The sequence below is a fragment of the Myxine glutinosa genome, chromosome 6 (genome assembly GCF_964187855.1).
Source record: "Myxine glutinosa chromosome 6, kmMyxGlut1.1, whole genome shotgun sequence".
In the NCBI taxonomy this organism is placed as follows: Eukaryota; Metazoa; Chordata; class Myxini; order Myxiniformes; family Myxinidae; genus Myxine; species Myxine glutinosa.
The window spans coordinates 49,252,780-49,271,814 of NC_136266.1; the positions used below are offsets into that span (position 1 = coordinate 49,252,780).

The 19,035-nt window shown below is 42.8% G+C and overlaps 1 protein-coding gene across 6 annotated transcripts in view; it reads right to left on the reverse strand.

The window, feature by feature from the left end:
* The window catches only part of VCL (vinculin), a 71,639-nt gene that overhangs the window by 44,577 nt on the left and 8,027 nt on the right, over window positions 1-19,035 (reverse strand). For all 6 annotated transcript variants that reach the window (XR_013623798.1, XR_013623797.1, XM_068119982.2 and 3 more), the window contains exons 3-7: window positions 12,308-12,378; window positions 8,826-8,976; window positions 8,435-8,666; window positions 8,169-8,323; window positions 4,275-4,365 (exon numbers count right to left, since the gene is read on the reverse strand). Coding sequence is in view for 4 of the 6 variants with exons in the window: in XM_068119982.2 (XP_067976083.1) it covers window positions 4,275-4,365; window positions 8,169-8,323; window positions 8,435-8,666; window positions 8,826-8,976; window positions 12,308-12,378 (700 nt within the window). In the remaining 2 variants the exon portion in view is untranslated. The remainder of the gene's footprint in view (window positions 1-4,274; window positions 4,366-8,168; window positions 8,324-8,434; window positions 8,667-8,825; window positions 8,977-12,307; window positions 12,379-19,035) is intronic.

Below are 19,035 nucleotides of genomic sequence, written 5' to 3' on the forward strand. Positions count from 1 at the left end.
TAACGAACCCTAGCTAACGCCAAGCCGGGAAGCACGTTATAACCCCCATGACTCGGGTCGGCCAGATAAAAAGACAAGGGGATTAACCCCCCCCTTGATAAGGGGAGAGCCGACGTCCGAGATCCGTAATATACACACACACACACACACACACACACACATCTCGTTTTTTCATTTATGTTCCTGACAATTATGTGTCTCTGTCATTCACACAGACACACAAGACATACACACAGGGGGGGGGGAGTTGGTCACACACACACGGGGGGGAGTTGGTCACACAGAAACACATATATATGCAAATATATACACCTTTATAGACACACACAAACACACACACACACAGGGGAGTGGGTTTCTCACACACACACACACACACACACACACACACACACACACACACACACACACACACACACACACACACACACACACATACATACACACACACACACACCCACGGGGGGGGGGGGGGAGTTGGTCACACACACACGGGACACGGGGGGCAGTTGGTCACACACACACACATATATATGCAAATATATACACCTTTATAGACACACACACACACACACACACACACACAGGGGAGTGGGTTTCACACACACACGCACGCACGCACGCACGCACACACACACTGTTTTTTTTATTTTTGTTTCTCACAATCCTATCTTATGATTTTCAATTCTTATGTCCAACGATGCTCTGATTATTATGTCGAATTACACACACACACACACACACACATACATGGGGGGGGGGGGGGGGGGATTACAAACGCGAGTGGCGACACGTAAACGTTGCTCCGCCCTTCTCCCCACGTGCAGAGTACCGCATTGCAACCTTTTATTGTGACTACGTCGATAGAATGAAACATTCCGACGATATAAATAATACAGCTCAAATGGAAAAGTCCCTTGGAAAAAAAGTCTTTTGGGCGGTGTATAAGAACATTACATTGCACCTTTCTGTCCCACGAAAACCAAAGTTACTCTTTTTGTTACAGCATACAAAATGACATTTTAAAAATTATTAACTTCTTTAAAGTGTACGTGTATATAGCATATAAAATAAGAACGAAAAAATATCTCTCGGCAATCTCCCGTCTGTTTATTTATTTATTTTACACATGTGAATTACATCGATGGAATGAATGGAGTGTTCAAACAGGATTACCTTTAGATGAATGAAATTGTAACGAAGAAATATCTGTTGGCAATTTCGAACGAAGCTCTGCCCCTCTCCCCACATTGTTGACTATTTTGTGACGACTGTCATCAAACGGAAAAATAATATATCTTAACGGAAAAGAAAAAGCGAATGTTTAATATATCTCGGCATTTTCCCGTGTGTGCGTGAATTTTCTAAATTATTGCTGACACCGAGTCTAAAACCATCGATAAAAATGAAATCAGATGGTGAGTTAGAGTGGAGATAAAGGCGTGAGAGAATGTCAATGGCCTTCTACGTTATAGGCCTTTGAAAATGCATTTGGTTCTATCAACGGAAACTTTCATCGAATTTTATTCCCGTTTTTTTTCAACCGAGTCTAAAACCACGTTAGCGAATGTGAAAAATGAAATGAGATATCGAATTAGAGTTGAAATAAAACTGTGAGAGAGCAAGACACCACGGGCCAAACAAAAGAGGCCTCAAAGCTATGCGAGGAAAGAAATGGTGGATATTTGTTTTTGAAGCCTCTTCCAGAATGGCTGGAGCTACTCCCTCAACGGAGGAGGCCACACCCCTGGACAGACTCACCTACGGAGAATATATATACATACATACATATATATATATATACAGTGAAACCTTGACTTACAAGTGCACCAACTTACGAGTTTTCCGAGATACGAGCCTTCGCTCAGTCGATTTTTTGCTTTGTGATGCGAACCGAGATCCGAGTTACGAGCGAGCGAGCTTGGATATAAAACACGTAATCGTCGAAAAACATGAGCGAGGTGTGCGTGTTGACGACTTGGCGAGGCAGTACGATCGTAGTACTTCTACGATATGTACGATTTTGAAGCAGAAGGAGTCGATAAAGGCTATAACGCCAGCCAAGGGCGTTAAGATTATTTCAAAGCTCCGGACCTCTGTCCATGAAGAGATGGAGAAGTTGTTGTTTGTGTGGTTGACGGAGAAGCAGCTCACAGGAGATACCGTGACCGAGAGCATCATCTGTGAGAAGGCACGAGACATTTACGGGGATTTGGTGCAGCAGACGGTGGGAACATCAACGGACGAGGCATCGGAAGAGTCATTCAAAGCCAGTCGGGGATGGTTTGATAATTTTAAGAAGAGGACCGGCATTCACTCCGTCGTCAGGCATGGTGAGGCAGCAAGCTCGGATGTGAAGGCAGCTGAAGATTTTATTATAACTTTTGCCGAACTGATAGAAGCCGAAGGATACATCCCCCAGCAAATCTTCAACTGTGACGAGACAGGGCCCTTCTGGAAAAAGATGCCGAGGAGGACGTATATAACGGCAGAGGAGAAGAGCATGCCAGGCCACAACTTGTTCAGAGTGCCGGCGATAGCTCGCCTTCTCTTTGTGGAAGACACGGTGAGACCCTTAATGGGACGCAAACTGCGTCCCATCAACTAATAGGACGCAAACGGGGCGCGCAGTTTAGCGGTACACACATTAATGAATCACCCTGCCTGTGAAACACCGACATGACAGGTTATAGCTTGGTCGGGATTCAAACCCAGGCTGGACAGTTTAGAGTCAAGTGTGCGTACCTCCAGTCCAGGCCATCCTGCCAACTTGTATGCTGCATACAGGTGAAATATAAAGCGCGAGATATTTTTATATATATATTTCAAAAAAAATTGGTGTGGTTTCTGGGGGGCTGGAACGGATTAATAGCATTTCAATTCATTTTAATGGGGAAATTTAATTTGAGAAACGAGCAAATTGAGTTACGACCTCGGTCACAGAACGAATTAAACTCGTAAGTCAAGGTTTCACTGTATGTATATATATATATATATATATATATATATATATATATATATACATATATACATATATATATATATATATATATATATATATATATATATATATATATATATATATATATATATATATATATATATATATATATATATATACGTATATATATATACGTATATATATATATATATATATATATATATATATATATATATATATATATATATATATATATATATATATATATATATATATATATATATATATATATATATAAAGCTCTTCCTAACCACTGACTCACTCACTGACTGACTGACTCACTGTCCTGCCGGGTACCTTCCGGGTGTCGTAGAAAGCCAAAATTTGGCGTGCCGACGGACATCAAAGCCGGTACACCGGGAAAAGTCACAGAACCGTAAGAAAGTGTCCATAAATGGAAATTTACATTTTTAAAAACCTAAACACGTCAGTTTAAAAAACCTCAATTGATATCTAGCATTTGAAAATTGTAATTTATGTACCTGTAAACTGTGAAATAAACATGACAATAATGTTCTTAAAGGAATAAAAGAAAATTTACGTATAAAACCAGGAACGCATTCATTAAATAAATAAATAAATAAAAACAATATCTAACAGGAGGTCGCTGATGCTTGCTATAATCATAATGCTTGAATTTATTTTGTACCCATGTACTTGGTGCTTACAAGGTGTTAGCATACCTGGATTCCACCTTGAATCATTTATTTATATACAGTTTACCATATTGATGACAAACACAACACATTATTTATTTATACACTTTACCATTTTATAAGGTACATGCCAACTTGAAATCTTTATTTATTAATATAAACCTAACCATCACCACTGCTGACACCACTTTGAATTACTTATTTATTTATATACCTTTTCCTTTTCCACATTTATTTAACCAGTTAGTTCGTTATTTAAATATAAAATCTACATGTTCAATTATTAAGATGATGTTGAAGGACAGTCCTCAATGAAGACTTGCTTCAATATTTGGCTACATCAGTCCGTCCATTAAAAATGAAGAAGAAGAATCTTTATAACCCACCGTGTTTAATTCTAAAGGGTATTTCTAAAGGGCTCTAAAGGGTAATTCTAAAGGTTTCTAAAGGGTCATTCTAAAGTTCTAAAGGGTAATTCTAATGGGTTTCGTTTGTTTCTAGGCTTTGCCTATTTCATATTAAAAATGCCAAACTGAACCGCTTCCTTCGGAAATGGGTGCAATTTTTTATATTAAAAAGTTAATACTATTTTTGTAAACATGAGCACATACACGCACCTGGTTGTGCTTTGGGATCCGCCAGCCAGGCCTGAGCCTGGGGCAAACGAGATGTCATACTGGCAAGGGCTCTACGCAGCTCATCTGCATCCTGCAAATATGAAAAACTCACAATGACATTTCCCCCGACTACAACACAGACGAACCCAACCAGCTCTCACACATGTGCCAGATCGTCATATAAAACGAACGCATAATGACGTTACATTATTTGATACACGAAGCAACCTTCAGATCACGATCAACACCACTTTAAGCACCATGCAACGCAAAAAAAAACAAAAAAAAACAAACTTAGAATGGCAAAACACTTCTGCATAAAGCTTACCGACAAATATCTGTTGGCCAAGTTTCATTATTATTCAACGAGAACAAAATATTGCTCATATAAATTGCGTAGACAACAATGCCAAAATTTTCTGACTCCTTCCTCTCCATCCCTCCCACTCCCCTTCACTATTCATCGTAACCAGCATAACTCAACACCCCCATCAACCTCTCTTGGAACTCGTATGCTTAGGAAAGGAGGTTCATGCAATGCAATCTACACAATACTGCAAGACAAAGCAATTCGAAACATTTCCCCAAACGTTTTATCACTCCACCTACATAAGAGAGTACACTTGACCAGCTTTTCCTGACTAACACTGCCCAGTGTTTGCAAATGTACGTACAGTACACTACAAAAGCATATGTATACCAACCAAACAAAAGTCAGATATAATGACCTGTGGTCGGACAAACACCGAGCAAGTTGCGCCATCACATTTTAGGCATTTCAAACAGAAAAATAAGCAAAGCAACAGTAGATTACTGCAGAGTTAACCGTCAAGTAATCAGAGGTGCAAATAGTAGAGCGGAGTAAATGCCAACAAGCCAATTCTGATATGAATCCTCAGCACACTGTTGGGTTAGGCAGAAAGAAAAACAAAGCACATGCACACCTTACCTTCTACAAACAGTGAGGATGAGAGGACAAAAGGAGAAAGACAGGAAGGCATGAGGACAGGATAACGATAACCAGGAAGAACAATCCAAAGGAAAGTAAGGGAACGAAAAGAATAAAAAGAAAAAGTGAGAAATAGGAAAAAATTACAATGCAGGCATCAATCAATAAGAAAATCTGCCATATAAAACAGTGTTTGTGTGTATGTGTGTGTGTGTGTGTGTGTGTGTGTGTGTGTGTGTGTGTGTGTGTATCCGTCTGTCCCCCTTCAGGGTAGATTTTAAAGGCTTTGAGTAGCGCTTTAGGACGGATCTGAGTTAGGGGGGGGGGGGCAGAGGGGTTGGGTGGCGGTTTAATGGGCAGTCTTTGAACACGACTGTGTCCACCGGTTAAACGACCCCAAGGACCCAGAAGACCCAATGGACCCCAAACACCCAAAATACCCTGAAGACCCAAAATACCCTGAAGACTGTTAAAGACGCAAAAGACCATGAAAACCCAGAAGACTCCAAGGACTCTGAAGACCAAAAATACCCCAAAGACCCAAAACACTGAAAAGCCCTGTAAAAAAAACAAAAAAAACCCCCACCTTTAGAGGCCATTTTTCCCCGCAAAGCGGGGGTTGGCCTTTTTCGGGGACCGTGGTTGTTGTTGTTTTTTGGTCCCCTTTTTGAAGCAATGTTTTACGGCCGGATGCCCTTCCTGCCGCCAACCCTTTTTGTCGCCTTTTTACGACAAGCAGGGAATTACCAGTGAACTGGTACTCAATTAGCCGACCTCGGAAGGATGACAGGCTGAGTCAACCCCCCTGGCGTTAATTCAGCGATCGACCGGGATTCGAACCCAGGATCCTAAGCTGGCACCCTAGCCGCTAGCCCAACACCAGGCAACACCAAAGCCCTGTGAAGACCAAAAATACCCTGAAGACCGACAGACTGAAAACTAAAAGACCTAGAAGACTAGAAACCTAGAAAACTAGAAGACCTAGAAGACTGAAAAGACTCAAAAGACCTAGAGAACCCAAAAGACTCAAATGACCCAAAAGATGCTGAGGAAGCAGAAGACCCAAAAGACACAAAAGATGCCGAAGACACAAAAGACCCCGAGACTCCGAAGACCCAAAAGAAGAGTAATGATGTCTCTTACATTGGAATTGTAGATGGTGGCTTGCAAACTGAGCCTCAAGGTCGGTGTACAGAAGCGGTTTTTATTTTAATCACAGTAAATACAAGGCACAGGGAGGTGAAATTTGCTACACGTGATGTGCAAAATGCGTAGAGTAAACCGAGTGTTCATTTACATCTGTAGGATGTCTAATAAATAAAGAAGATATAAGCACACCTGACACGAGAACCAGACTTCAGACTTTGGCATGCTCACGCGGCTGCATGTCAAATAAACTGTTCCAACCCGTCATTTTTGACGGGCTATATACTAGTATACAGTCATACCCCGTTTTACGCCATTTCGACCTACGTCAAATCCGACTTTACGCCACTCTTCTAGTGTAAATTTCAGTTTAGCGAACGTCATTATGTGCGACTTTACGTCACTCCTACATCATCATCTCCTTTATCTCGAAGGAGGAGAAGACCATGCCAGGCTACAAAGTCGCGAAGGAGCGGTTAACGCTAATGCTTGGGGGTAATTGCACCGGCGACTTCAAGCTGAAGCCGCTCTTGGTGTATCATGTGTGTGAGTATGAGGATGAGCTTTAGGCGCAAATGAGGAATTGAATGAGGATCTTTGGAATGAACTTGGTGAAATGAGGCATTGGTCGAGAATGGTTGAGTGTGTGAGAATCTGGTTATCGTTGAACTTGGTGAAATGAGGCAATGGTCTGGGATGGCCAGAGAAAGTGTATGAGTGGTGTATTGAGGACATGTGTAATGGTGTTGAGTGATTGACTTGCATGGGGTGCAAGTGGATAAATGGAGAGAATACTTGGTGTGTGGGAATAAATGGTGTGTGGAGTGAGTAGTGTGGATTGAGTGGTGTGGAGTGCATGGTGCGAAGGAGTGGATGGGGGAGGATGGACCCCTTCACGAATACCCGGGGAGGGTAGTTTAAAGTTAGGTAGAGGGAGTAGGTAAATTGTTTGGAAATTGACATCTGTGGTGCAGGGAGTAGCAAGTTGTTGTTGATGCATATCCTTGTAAAGAACCGATCGACGTGTGCATGTGCACATGTGCATGGATTTGCAAATGCCTGCCTGTACGTCGTCGTTTCTGCATATATCGCATCGTCCAAAAATAAAGAAGCAAGCAACTTCGGCTCGAGGAAAGACGGGGCACGCCTACGACTCGGAGGCGAGCGTCGATCCCCGGGGCGGCCGGGTTCACGGAACCCTGAGCTCGTTCGTTCGTCACAGACAACACGACACGACCATCGGTGAAACTGCTCGGACACGTTGGGTAAAGCACGCCGTGGTGAAGCGGGCCGCGGAGCCACTCGGCACATAAGCCAGCTCATGGTCGACACGTCCGTGCCGGTCACCCCGTTCGAGGAGAAGACCCGACCGATAGAAAACGACGGAGGGACTCCCGACGGGGAGCGGCAAGGATTCAGGGTGAAGCCGCAGCCTCCTCCAGTTATTTACTCTAGTTTTACGAATTACGGTGTTTGTCTTCATTTTAAGGCATTTTTAAGACATTACGCTCGGTTTACGTCAAAAACCGAGTTACGTCACGGCTTATGGAACCAATTAATGACGTAGGCCAGGGTATTACTGTATATATGTATATATATTTAGATATCAGAAATGGAAATGTTCTGTAGGTGGAAGTGTATAGACCACAATGATTGGTGTTTGAATTGAAGCCAACAGTTGAAGTCAGCAAAGCTGTTAGGAGGGGGAGAATTTAAGGGTTTGCAATATGACCCTCGAGGTGAGGTTACGTGAGGTCACCACTGACCTTCCTTCAACCACACCATGCAAGATCCCCCACCTGGCTTTCCCATGCTGCCTCATCCCAAGATGTAAGCTGCAACACCCTCATCATCTCATTAATCTCTCCAGACACCTTAGCCACAACAAAATCTCGGCTTTCTGCAGCCTCTTCAGCACCAGGCCCACCACGCGCAGACACCCAGAGTTTGATTGCTGCAACAACAACAAGAACAACAAATCTGTACTTCACTGCAGTAGCTAAAGCGTGACAAAAAAAAAATCCTTATTGCAGTGAGTGCCAAAAAAGGCCAGGTTCATTCATACTGGAAATAAGAGTGGAAAGTAGACCGCGGATTGCAGCCATGTGCGAGTTCAGTGCCTGCCGATGACGAGGCAGGCTCAATTCTTCCTGACGCTCATCTACGAGCCGTGCCAGTCGCGCCATGCCCGGGCCTAGCGTCTTTGTGTACGTCACCAGGTCTGCCATGCTTTCCACAACTGTCGCCACAGCAACGTAGTCCAGAATACCACGGCACACACGTAGGATTTTGCGAACCTAAGGGCGGTTATGTTACAAGGTACAACATTTTAGACGGTATGTCATAGAAACCCATCATATCACTTTGAGAATACAAATAAAGCTATCACATCTGAGAAGAAAGCAAATAAGCATCCTCGGCTGAGGGGTTAGAAAAAAAGGTTCGAAATTAAACACCTCGGCTTTGTCAAAAGCCAGCAGCAGATCGGATGTTCCCGAGAGGATCCCGCGTGAACCGTCAATGAGATGGTCACGTGCTGTGCCAGAAAACGGATCAGCTGCCAACATGTCCACGGCTTGTACGAGGCGCCCACATGCCGATTCCACTCTGGAAAAGATCGAAGGAGGGACGAAGATCCGTGAAGGTAAGTAAGGAGTGAACGAACAACAATTACATATTTCAATAGAATTTATCACTTTTACAAGGTGTTGAATATGACTCGTTAATCAAGGTGCCAGATAAGTGTGAATAAAAAAAAAAAGGAACAAAAACAAAACTTTTAGTGATGAAAAAGAAATAAAAATACACAATAAGTACACGATGGCATACACAGAATGATGATTCATTTCATAATTACCTCCCCCACCGAAGGTGAACAGAGGTTATGTTTTCACCCTCATTTGTCTGTCTCTGTCTGTGAGCAGGATATCTCAAAAAGTTATGGACAGATTCAGGCAAAACTTGGTGGACAGGTTGGGTGTGTGAGAAGGACGAAGTAATTACATTTTGGTGAATATCCAGATCCAGATCCGGATATGAGAATTTAAAAAATATAGGCATTACCCCTGGGCGCTCACCTGGTCGAATAAAGCAGTATATTACACTGACGAAAGGTATTCTAAACAGCAACACGGTATCTTAAACCAATTTCAAAGGTTGCTAGGAGACAAGGCAGCATGTAGAATCATACTAACGTAACCATAAGACATTAAACAAACAAGAAACCAAAACGGAACTCTTTGACGTTGACGTCATCCGATATGCCTCACCCACATAATTACATCATCTTGTAGCAATTTTGATTTAAATCTCCAGCTTTTCTCAAGTATCCCATTTTTACCTGACATGACCCCTGACCTTTGATGCCGAAATCTAATCAGTTCATCTTTTCATCATAATATATACTTGTACCAGTTTGGTCAAAATTCCATCGCTGTTTCACAAGTTAGCGCAGTAAGAGTTTCTACCAAACAGGACCTCTGACCTTTGACCTCTTGACCCCATAATATAATCCATTTATCTTTTCATCATGATACATACACATGTACCAAGTTTGACTTATTTCCCTTCAGCCGTTATTAAGTTATAGCGGGAACAAAAACCTATTACAGAAACTGACCTTTGACCTTTGAACTCTTGATGCAGAAAGTTAATCAGTTCATGTTTGCTTCATAATATATATTTATACCAAGTTAGGACAAAATCCCATCACTGGTTCGCAAGTTTGCTTGGTAACAAATTTTTTTATCTAACAGGACCTCTGACTTTTGACCGCTTGACTCCATAATCAATTCAGTTCATCTTTGCGTCATTATACATAAAACCACCTTTAGAGGCCATTTTTCCCCGCAAGCGGGGGTTGGCCTTTTTCGGGAACCGTGGTTGTTGTTGTTTTTCGGTCCCCTTTTTGAAGCAATGTTTTACGGCCGGATGCCCTTCCTGACGCCAACCCTTTTTGCCGCCTTTAACGACAACCAGGGAATTACCAGTGAACTGGTACTCAATTAGCCGACCTCGGAAGGATGACAGGCTGAGTCAACCCCCCTGGCGTTAATTCAGCGATCGACCGGGATTCGAACCCAGGATCCTAGGATCCATAAGCTGACACCCTAGCCGCTAGCCCAACACCAGGGTTAAATTATACATACTTGCACCAAATTTGACTTGGTTCCCTTCAGCCATTATTAGGTTGTTGCAGTTCTGAAAACCAATTACAGACTGACCTCTGACCTCGATTCCAAAATCCAATCAGTTCATCTTTACATCATTATACATACCTGTACCATGTTAGACTTGGATCTCTTTAGCCGTTGTTTAGTTATCGTGGTAACGAAATAATTGTAACGTAACATGCCCTCTGACCTTTGACCTCTTAAGCCTAAAATCTAATCAGTTCATCTTTGCATCATAATACATACTTGCACCAGTTTCGGTCAAAATCCTATCGCTGGTTGGCAATTTATCGCGGTAACAGGATTTATATGTAATATGACCTCTGATCTTTGACCTTGTGACCCCAAAATCGAATTAGTTAATCTTTACCTCATTATACATACCTGCTCCAAGTTTGACTTGGATCCCTTCAGCCGTTCTCAATTTATCGCGGAAACAAAAACCTATCACGAACGGCCGGACGGATGGACGCATGGACGGACTGCCTTAGACCTCCACCCCCCTCCCCCCATGTAGACTGCCTTACCCCAATCGGTTTTTTTTAATGCCGTGAACAAACGTTTGTGCATCATGTGTGATGAACGGAACATTGTGGTCAAGTTTCATCGGAATTGTATGTGTAGTTTCTGAGAAGAAAGCAAATACTTATTTTGGGGGGAGTGCGAGGGGGATGGGGTGTAACCCTCCCCTCCCACCCCCTCCCTCCATCCCCAGTAGACCCCTCCTAGGGCCCGATTATTATAATGCCATGAACACACTTTGCTACATCACAGGCGATGAAGGTTGTAGTCCAGTTTCATCGAAATTGTGTGTGTCGTTTCAGAGAAGAAAGCAAAAAGAAAAAAAATAGAAGATATAGAAAATAGAAAAAAAAAATTGAAGAGAAAGTAAAGGACAACTCTCGCAGTAAGAGTTGCAGAAGCCTGCTCGAGGCGTTGTGCTCGTACCAAGCCCTTATTACGCGATTGTCAATGTACGAGTCTCACTATCCATCATGGACAGAAAAAAAACCTGCTGTATTACTCTTTTGTCCAAGACGATAAAGATTCGCCGCTTACCAACATGTGATGCAAAGACAAAACATTCTGTGGATCATCTGCACAATTCATTGGCAGCTACGTTGTTGTTTTGCCACCGTATCTGTTACTGCGTCTGCAGCCCAGAAACTGCTTCAAGAGGAAATCGGAGGAGATATTACACAACTAGACTGGGTGGTGTAATGGTTAGAGCATTCATTCGGAATCTGCAAGGTCGGTGGTTTGAATCTCCGCCGAGTAATAACAAAAACATTAAAATGGTCCGTGCTGCTTCCATGCTCGATGCTCAGCATCAAAAAAAAAGATAGAGCATCGACAATCAACCATAGGTTGGCAATCATAGTGCAGTCCTGATGGGCCTAATGGTCTCCTTATGCATTGAGGCTCTTTGTAAGGGAACTCAATACAAGGCATGGATCTTTAACAAACCAGTACGACCAAAAAACACACATAAGGGGCAGCATGTGATGGCCGTGAGGGTTTGTAGAATCTTTAATGAAAACCCACCGAGGAAAATAGTTCGGACTCGTGTATGTGACCAGAAAGACAAAACGGTTTCGATAGACCTCTACCGCAATGAGCATGGCTGCTATTCATCCTAGTTGCACCACGCCAGGCAAGGGCAGCAAAATAAAATGATCTTTACTGGAAACAGATTGAGAATCAGTAGAATGGGGAGAATAGAAGAAGAAGAAGAATGAAAAGAGAGACGACGTAAAATGGCTCACTTGATGAAAGCAGGTGGCATGTCATGCTTGAGAAGTGCATCATCCGTTGTTTCCACTGTCCCCTTCCCTACCTAGATGAAGGAAAACAGCGCACGCAACATGGACAACAATACAAACAAACAAACAAAAACTTTTATCAAATAATTGATTGAGAATTTGGAATTCACTTATCTCCCTCCCTTCGATATAAAAACGACTTTTTGAAAGCATTTATTGGATGAAAAATTTGGATATGGAAAACTCTAATTTACCAAAGTTGGCCCAACAGAGGTTCGGTGAGCTTGCATTCCATTCAGATTATTGGTCTGAAACCCAATATATTAAAATTTGGCATCAGGGGAGCGAATGCCATGTGCAAACAAGATGAGATTTGAAGGGATAGCCATTCCTGTCACATTTCATGTCTTGCACAACATTGACAATCAGAATGTGACACAACAGCACAGTATATATGTATGGACACAACACCAACGCCTTGGACGCACCGGCATTAAAGGTGTAGAAAATAACAAATTAATGAAATAAATATCCTCGTCTTTTAAAATGCTCTGCTCATGCTTGCAAGGGTATTATTCAAATCACTTTCTACGAAGCAGACCCAATGCGATGTATATACATATATATATATATTGTTGCGGTTTTGAGAACCCACATTCTTGTAAATATCACATCATTAAAGGTTAAAGGTAGCACCCCATAGTTAGGCCACAAGCAACACGTAGGTCACCATAGGACTTCAGTTATTTCATTAGTATGTGTATAGATAAGGCCATGTTTCCAATAGTTGAATCTGCGTTGTGTCAATCAAATAAGGAGTAGGCCCCATTCCGTCCATTTTGACAGCCTCCCTCTCCAAGCGACGCCATTAAGCGCGCCCTCCTGTCTGTGCCCCATGGCCCTCCCAATTTGGTACAGTCCTCGGCCAGCAGCAGCAGCAGCCTCCGCTGCCCGTGAGCTTGCTCAACGCCACCATAAGCCACGAGGTGAGGCCCGGAAAAAGGGGGCGGAGCGCCAGGAAGAAGGTGTGGCTACGTCACCCAACCATCAGGGCGGGGCCGGTAAGCCTTAACCAGCCAACCAGGGCTGAAGTAACATCACCTGATAGGCGTGGCTTTGGGGCTCGCGGAGCGATCGCTTGCTTGAGATATAAAAGCGAGCGCAAAGCCCTTTTACAGGACTCGTGCAGCGGTGCTCGTTAAGGACAGGACTGATGAGAAGAGCTCGCACTGAAAGGACTCAGTGGAAGGTTGGCTTTTGAAAGGACTCTCGTAGGAAGCTTGTGCTAAGAGGACTCATGCAGCGGCGCTCGTTAAGGACACGACTGATGAGAAGAGCTCGCCTTGAGAGGACTCGAGTGAAAGATTGGTGTTGACAGGACGTATTGGGAGAGTGCACATTACAAAGAACTTGTGGGTACATGCGCTTGATCAAAGAGGGCTCGCTGGCATTGGGAGTTCAAAGCAGGACCTTGGAGAGGGGGCGTTTGGCGCGAGTGTGCAACTATTACGTACGCCGCTAGGACACCAGCCTTCCCCCTGTGATATAATTGTCCATTCGAGTTACACTGAAGAGCTGCCTGTCGGGTTTCGTCCGCTGGACCGGAGCCGGCTGGAGCCTGGACGCGCTGGTGACCATCAACCATCTACAATCCCCGTGTGAGTGTCTGTATGAGAGACGGGCCCGTTTGTCCAGGGAATAAGATAAGACTGTTTAAGGCTGCCTTGTGTGCTTCTTCTTCCTCTTTCTATCTTGTACATTTCATTCGTTTCCTCTACTCCTGGCTCTGGGGGGTTGCTTGTGTACATCTCTCTTCTACGGCCAAACTTTTGATTTTCCTGTTCTATATGTTGAGACCCTTGGAAAAAATCTGGGTAACACTCCCAGATCAAGTACGTTTTTTCTGCACACCCCAATACGTGATTATGACTTGAGGCCAATTAACCGAAATAGCAAAATTCAGTTTTCATGGAATAATTCAAGAGTAGGCAGCTTTAGATTCAAATGTAACATTTATTTATCATGTTTAGACATAACTAACACATTTTTAGCATGGTTCAATACTATAAGCTGTCTTTTTCAGAAAAAAAACCGTCATTTAGCTTTTTTTTCTCCAAAAATCACTTTCAGTTTGAAAGGCGCTCAAAATCCAATCACCTCTCATACACCCAATTATGTAGATAAAGCAACCAAAATTTGCCAGAAGCTTCCTTATGAAGCCCTTTAATAGGGATAAACATGGGTTTCTTTGTGGCTTATCAGTCTTTCACATTTTATATTTTCAGCATATGGTCCGACCTTGCCGATTTTTACAGTCGTACAAACGTAACTAATATCCATTTTTTGTTTTTCAGGCGTGGCCGCTGACGATGGAGTCTGTTACTCTCTCAGGACCGCCCGAAGACAGTTCGTTTGATGCGACTAACTGCATCATCTGCCAGAAAAGCGCGGGGGATAAAACTGTGAGCACAACTAATGGTTGCAAAAGGATACGAGAAGCAAGTTACATCCACAATGATCAAGTTTCCAAACGGCTTAAGCTGGTTAAAGGAGATGGGTTTGTTTATCATGTGACCAATGACTGTTACAAAAAATACGCCATGACTTCAGTTCTCAATAGGAAAAGGAAGAGTCTCGCTGTATGCCAAGACCTGTCCCGTTCTGAGCAGGAAGAAGATAGAAGTACTCGTTCTAAGGCCGTCCGACATCCACCGAATACAGAGACGTCCACAACAGCCTTACGTCAAGTGAAGTGTATTATCTGTGACAGTAAATCACACAAACAACAGTACACGAAATATCGCATTAGTGAATCAGGCCGTGCTTCAGCCTTTCTGGCTGCGACAAACTTCTTTCAAGATGATGTGTTCACCCGAACGTGCGACCTTCAAGATGCGCAATCTGTGTTTGGAGCAGATCTGTACTACCACAGGGACTGCATGACTAAATACTTGTATAAGTATGACTCTCGTGATAAAGCTTCCATACCAAAAGTGTCTGAGAAACAGCTTGCTTGGAATCAGGTTGTTAAAGAGTTAGAGCAAGGCCTAAAAGAAGGGAGGGGTTATGAACTTAGTGCTATCAGAGACTCTTTGAACAATATTGATGACAAATGTAACTTTCGTAATAGAGATGTAAAAGTTTTCTTGTTGAACACTTTTGGTAATGAGATTGATTTTACATATCCCAGTTCATTCAAAAAATCAATGATGGTATTCAGTGTTCCAAAGAAAGTGTTAGCTGAGCGCATTCGTTCCCTTGATCCTGTTCAGGTATGCGCTGGTGTGATTAGGAAGGCTCTAGATGAGTATGATTTTGGCCTTGACGATAGCTTTTGTGATGCGCATGATCTAAAGCATTCCTTGAGCGAGATGAATATCCCTGAACCTGTACTACGTTTTTTCAGTCATTTGTACAATTTCAATCCTGACACATATGCAAAAGCAGCCGAAGCTGTCATGACAGAAAGTGATGAACCAGTTGATGAGGATGAAGAAGATGATGATGACTACGATACCGGTAGCAAGCCATCAGGTAACAGCCTCTCCACACAGCGTTGCAGAAAGATACAATCTGTCTTCCAAGTCATGTACTATATCCATCACTGCGGTAGAAAGAGAACTCCAATGCATATTATGAATGCGGAATCAGTTCATGGTCTTGGGCGTGGTGGTAAAATTGTAACTACAGTTCTAAACCACGGAGGACTAGCAATCAGCTACCCGGAGCTGCGTAGGTACCAACATGACCTTGCCACGTTTACAGCACAGCACAACAACGATCGCGTTTCACTGCCGTCACACTTTGATCCTGGGCAATTCACCTCCGGTGCAATTGACAACTGGGACCATGAGGGGGCAAATGTATCTGAACATGACACTGTGACTGTTCTCTACCAAGACAAACCCCCGTCGTCGACCAGTAAACCAAAGATTTCTGACACGCAGGTCACACATGGTCCACAGTCATTCAGTTTAATATTAAAATGCCAGGTACTGTCCGACTTTCACAAGCCTGCACGCCGTGCTGACATCCCAGCAACTTACAAAGTGGCCGAACTGCCTTACACTTCCTCCTTACAATATACTTCAATAGAGCCATCAACACCACTACCTAAGGATATGAACACATTCTGACCTTCCAACAACAACAAACTTCTCCTTGAAAAACTGATCTACAGCCATGTTCGTTCAAATATTGCAAATACCGGTCAGTACCCAACTGTACTCGGACAGGTGACCAGAGAGAACGAGGATTGGAAATGTATGAAAATGCACAACGGAGATGAGAGCGCACTGGTACACCTTCAATCCACATTTGAAGAGGCGGATCTTCGCATACTCCTTCATGTTTTGGACGCGCTCAAAGAAGGACACAAAATATGTGTTGTCATCTCCAATGATACTGATGTAGTTGTTGCCTTGCTCCACCACATGCCTGTCTTTCTCCAACATGACCTAGAGGAGCTGTGGGTACGAGCTGGAGTTGGAGATAGCACTCGGTATGTGCCCCTTCATACCTTGTTCGAGCGCATCGGATGTCAACTCTGTGCTGTTCTTCCTGCCGTACACAGTCTTACAGGATGTGATATCACTAGCAAAGATGGGACCAAGAAAGCCGCCTTGAATGCCGAGCCAGAAAAGTTATTGAAGCACTTTGGAGGGTTGCCGACCCTTTCTCAGCCTTTGATCAAGAATGCAGAATCCTACTTGGTCAAAGTACTGAAACCAAAAAGCGATGCGAAGAAATTTTCGAACTTGCGTGCGGAGATCTTCCATCATGTCAAAGGGAGTTCTCATCACAACCTGCCACCAACCAGCCAAGGTCTCCTGCCACATATGAAGCGTAGCTTTTTCAATGCCTACAATATCATGCATGCTTTGGAGCTTCATCAAGATTCTGAAAATGTGATCGCACTTAAGCCAGAGGATTGTGGTTATACGCATGACAAGGAACAGCTGATACCTGAGACAACGTGGAAAACTCTAGAATCACATTGGACAGTTGTCTGTTCATGCACTAAGTGTGCCAGGTCAACATGCCCCTGTAGGACCGCCATAGTCAAATGTGTAAATTTTTGTCATTGCAAAAAGGCTTCCCCTGATGCCTGCAAGAATCCTGTCGCTTGATAAAGAGTACATGTATTGAAGTTGCACGGGTGGTAAATGGTGGTAATTGACAGCACGCGCTTCCTTGTTATGACAGTTATATTGGGTTTGTGGACATGTTATGATTTTAATTCATGAATCCTTAAGCTATGTAAGTGTAATAGTTTTGCTTAAGCTGAATTTTGAGCGAAATTTAGTCAACATCATTGCCAGGAGGTGTTTGGCGGCCATTTTGAAATTATGCAAATTAGGTATATTCAAAAGGGGTTGATTATGGTTCCAATGAATAGCTTGCTATCAAAAACCCATACATAGACACCAAAATCAGCCGAATATCACACTTACTTCAAAAGTTAGACCAATTTAACCAATTTTGGTTTATACCGCTTTTTGGGGTAGGGGTAACCTTTGTTAACATTTGACCCCACTGTCACTATACAATATAATGAATCATAAATATGATGCATGGAATTATTAAAGGGCTTCATAAGGAAGCTTCTGACAAATTTTGGTTGCTTTATCTACATAATTGGGTGTATGAGAGGTGATCGGATTTTGAGCGCCTTTCAAACTGAAAGTGATTTTTGGAGAAAAAGAAGCTAAATGACGTGTTTTTTTCCTAAAAAAGACAGTTTATAGTATTGAACCATGCTAAAAATGTGTTAGTTATGTCTAAACATGATAAATAAATGTTACATTTGAATCTAAAGCTGCCTACTCTTGAATTATTCCATGAAAACGGAATTTTGCTATTTCGGCTAATTGGCCTCAAGTCATAATCACGTATTGGGGTGTGCAGAAAAAACGTACTTGATCTGGGAGTGTTACCCAGATTTTTTCCAAGGGTCTCAACATATAGAACAGGAAAATCAAAAGTTTTGCCGTAGAAGAGAGATGTACACAAGCAACCCCCCAGAGCCTATACTACTCTTCTAATTGTACAAATTGATAATAAATTGCCTTGTTCTTTCTGGTTTCTCCTTAATCCGATTGTCCTAGTCTTTTCTCTATTGGGTAAACGTGGCACGATCGGAACCGCCACAATCGGGTCTAGTCCTTGTTAACGGCCCGAATCACGGCTCGCTTCGCTCGGCGTGTCCACTAACGCCGTGGTTCGGGCGGGAGTCATTTCCTTGCTTCACGGTCGGTGTTAGTAATTAGGTATTAGGACTAAGTCGACCAATAACCCTATTTAATACCGACCGGAAGGAACGTTATAACTTCCAGGACTCGCGTCGGCCAGATAAAAGGACAAGGGGATTAATCCCCCCTTGATAAGGGGAGAGCAGACGTTTGAGATCCGCAACAATATATATACATATACATATATATATATATATATATATATATATATACATTTATCAACCTATGACAAATATTTAAGGAATGGTTGCTCTGAGGACAGCAAAAAATAGAATGCAATGAAGGTAACAACGACAACAAGAAAGTGAAGGCAACATTGTTCTCGGTAAATCACCAATAGCAGGTGCGTTTACAAAGGATATCTGGATTGTGAACAATACGTGAGCATTCTGACCAATAAATCTGGTCATTTTCATTATGATGGAAGAGAAATGAGTAGGCCGAAGCCGGACACAACTCAAATATTTCACGAGGTATACA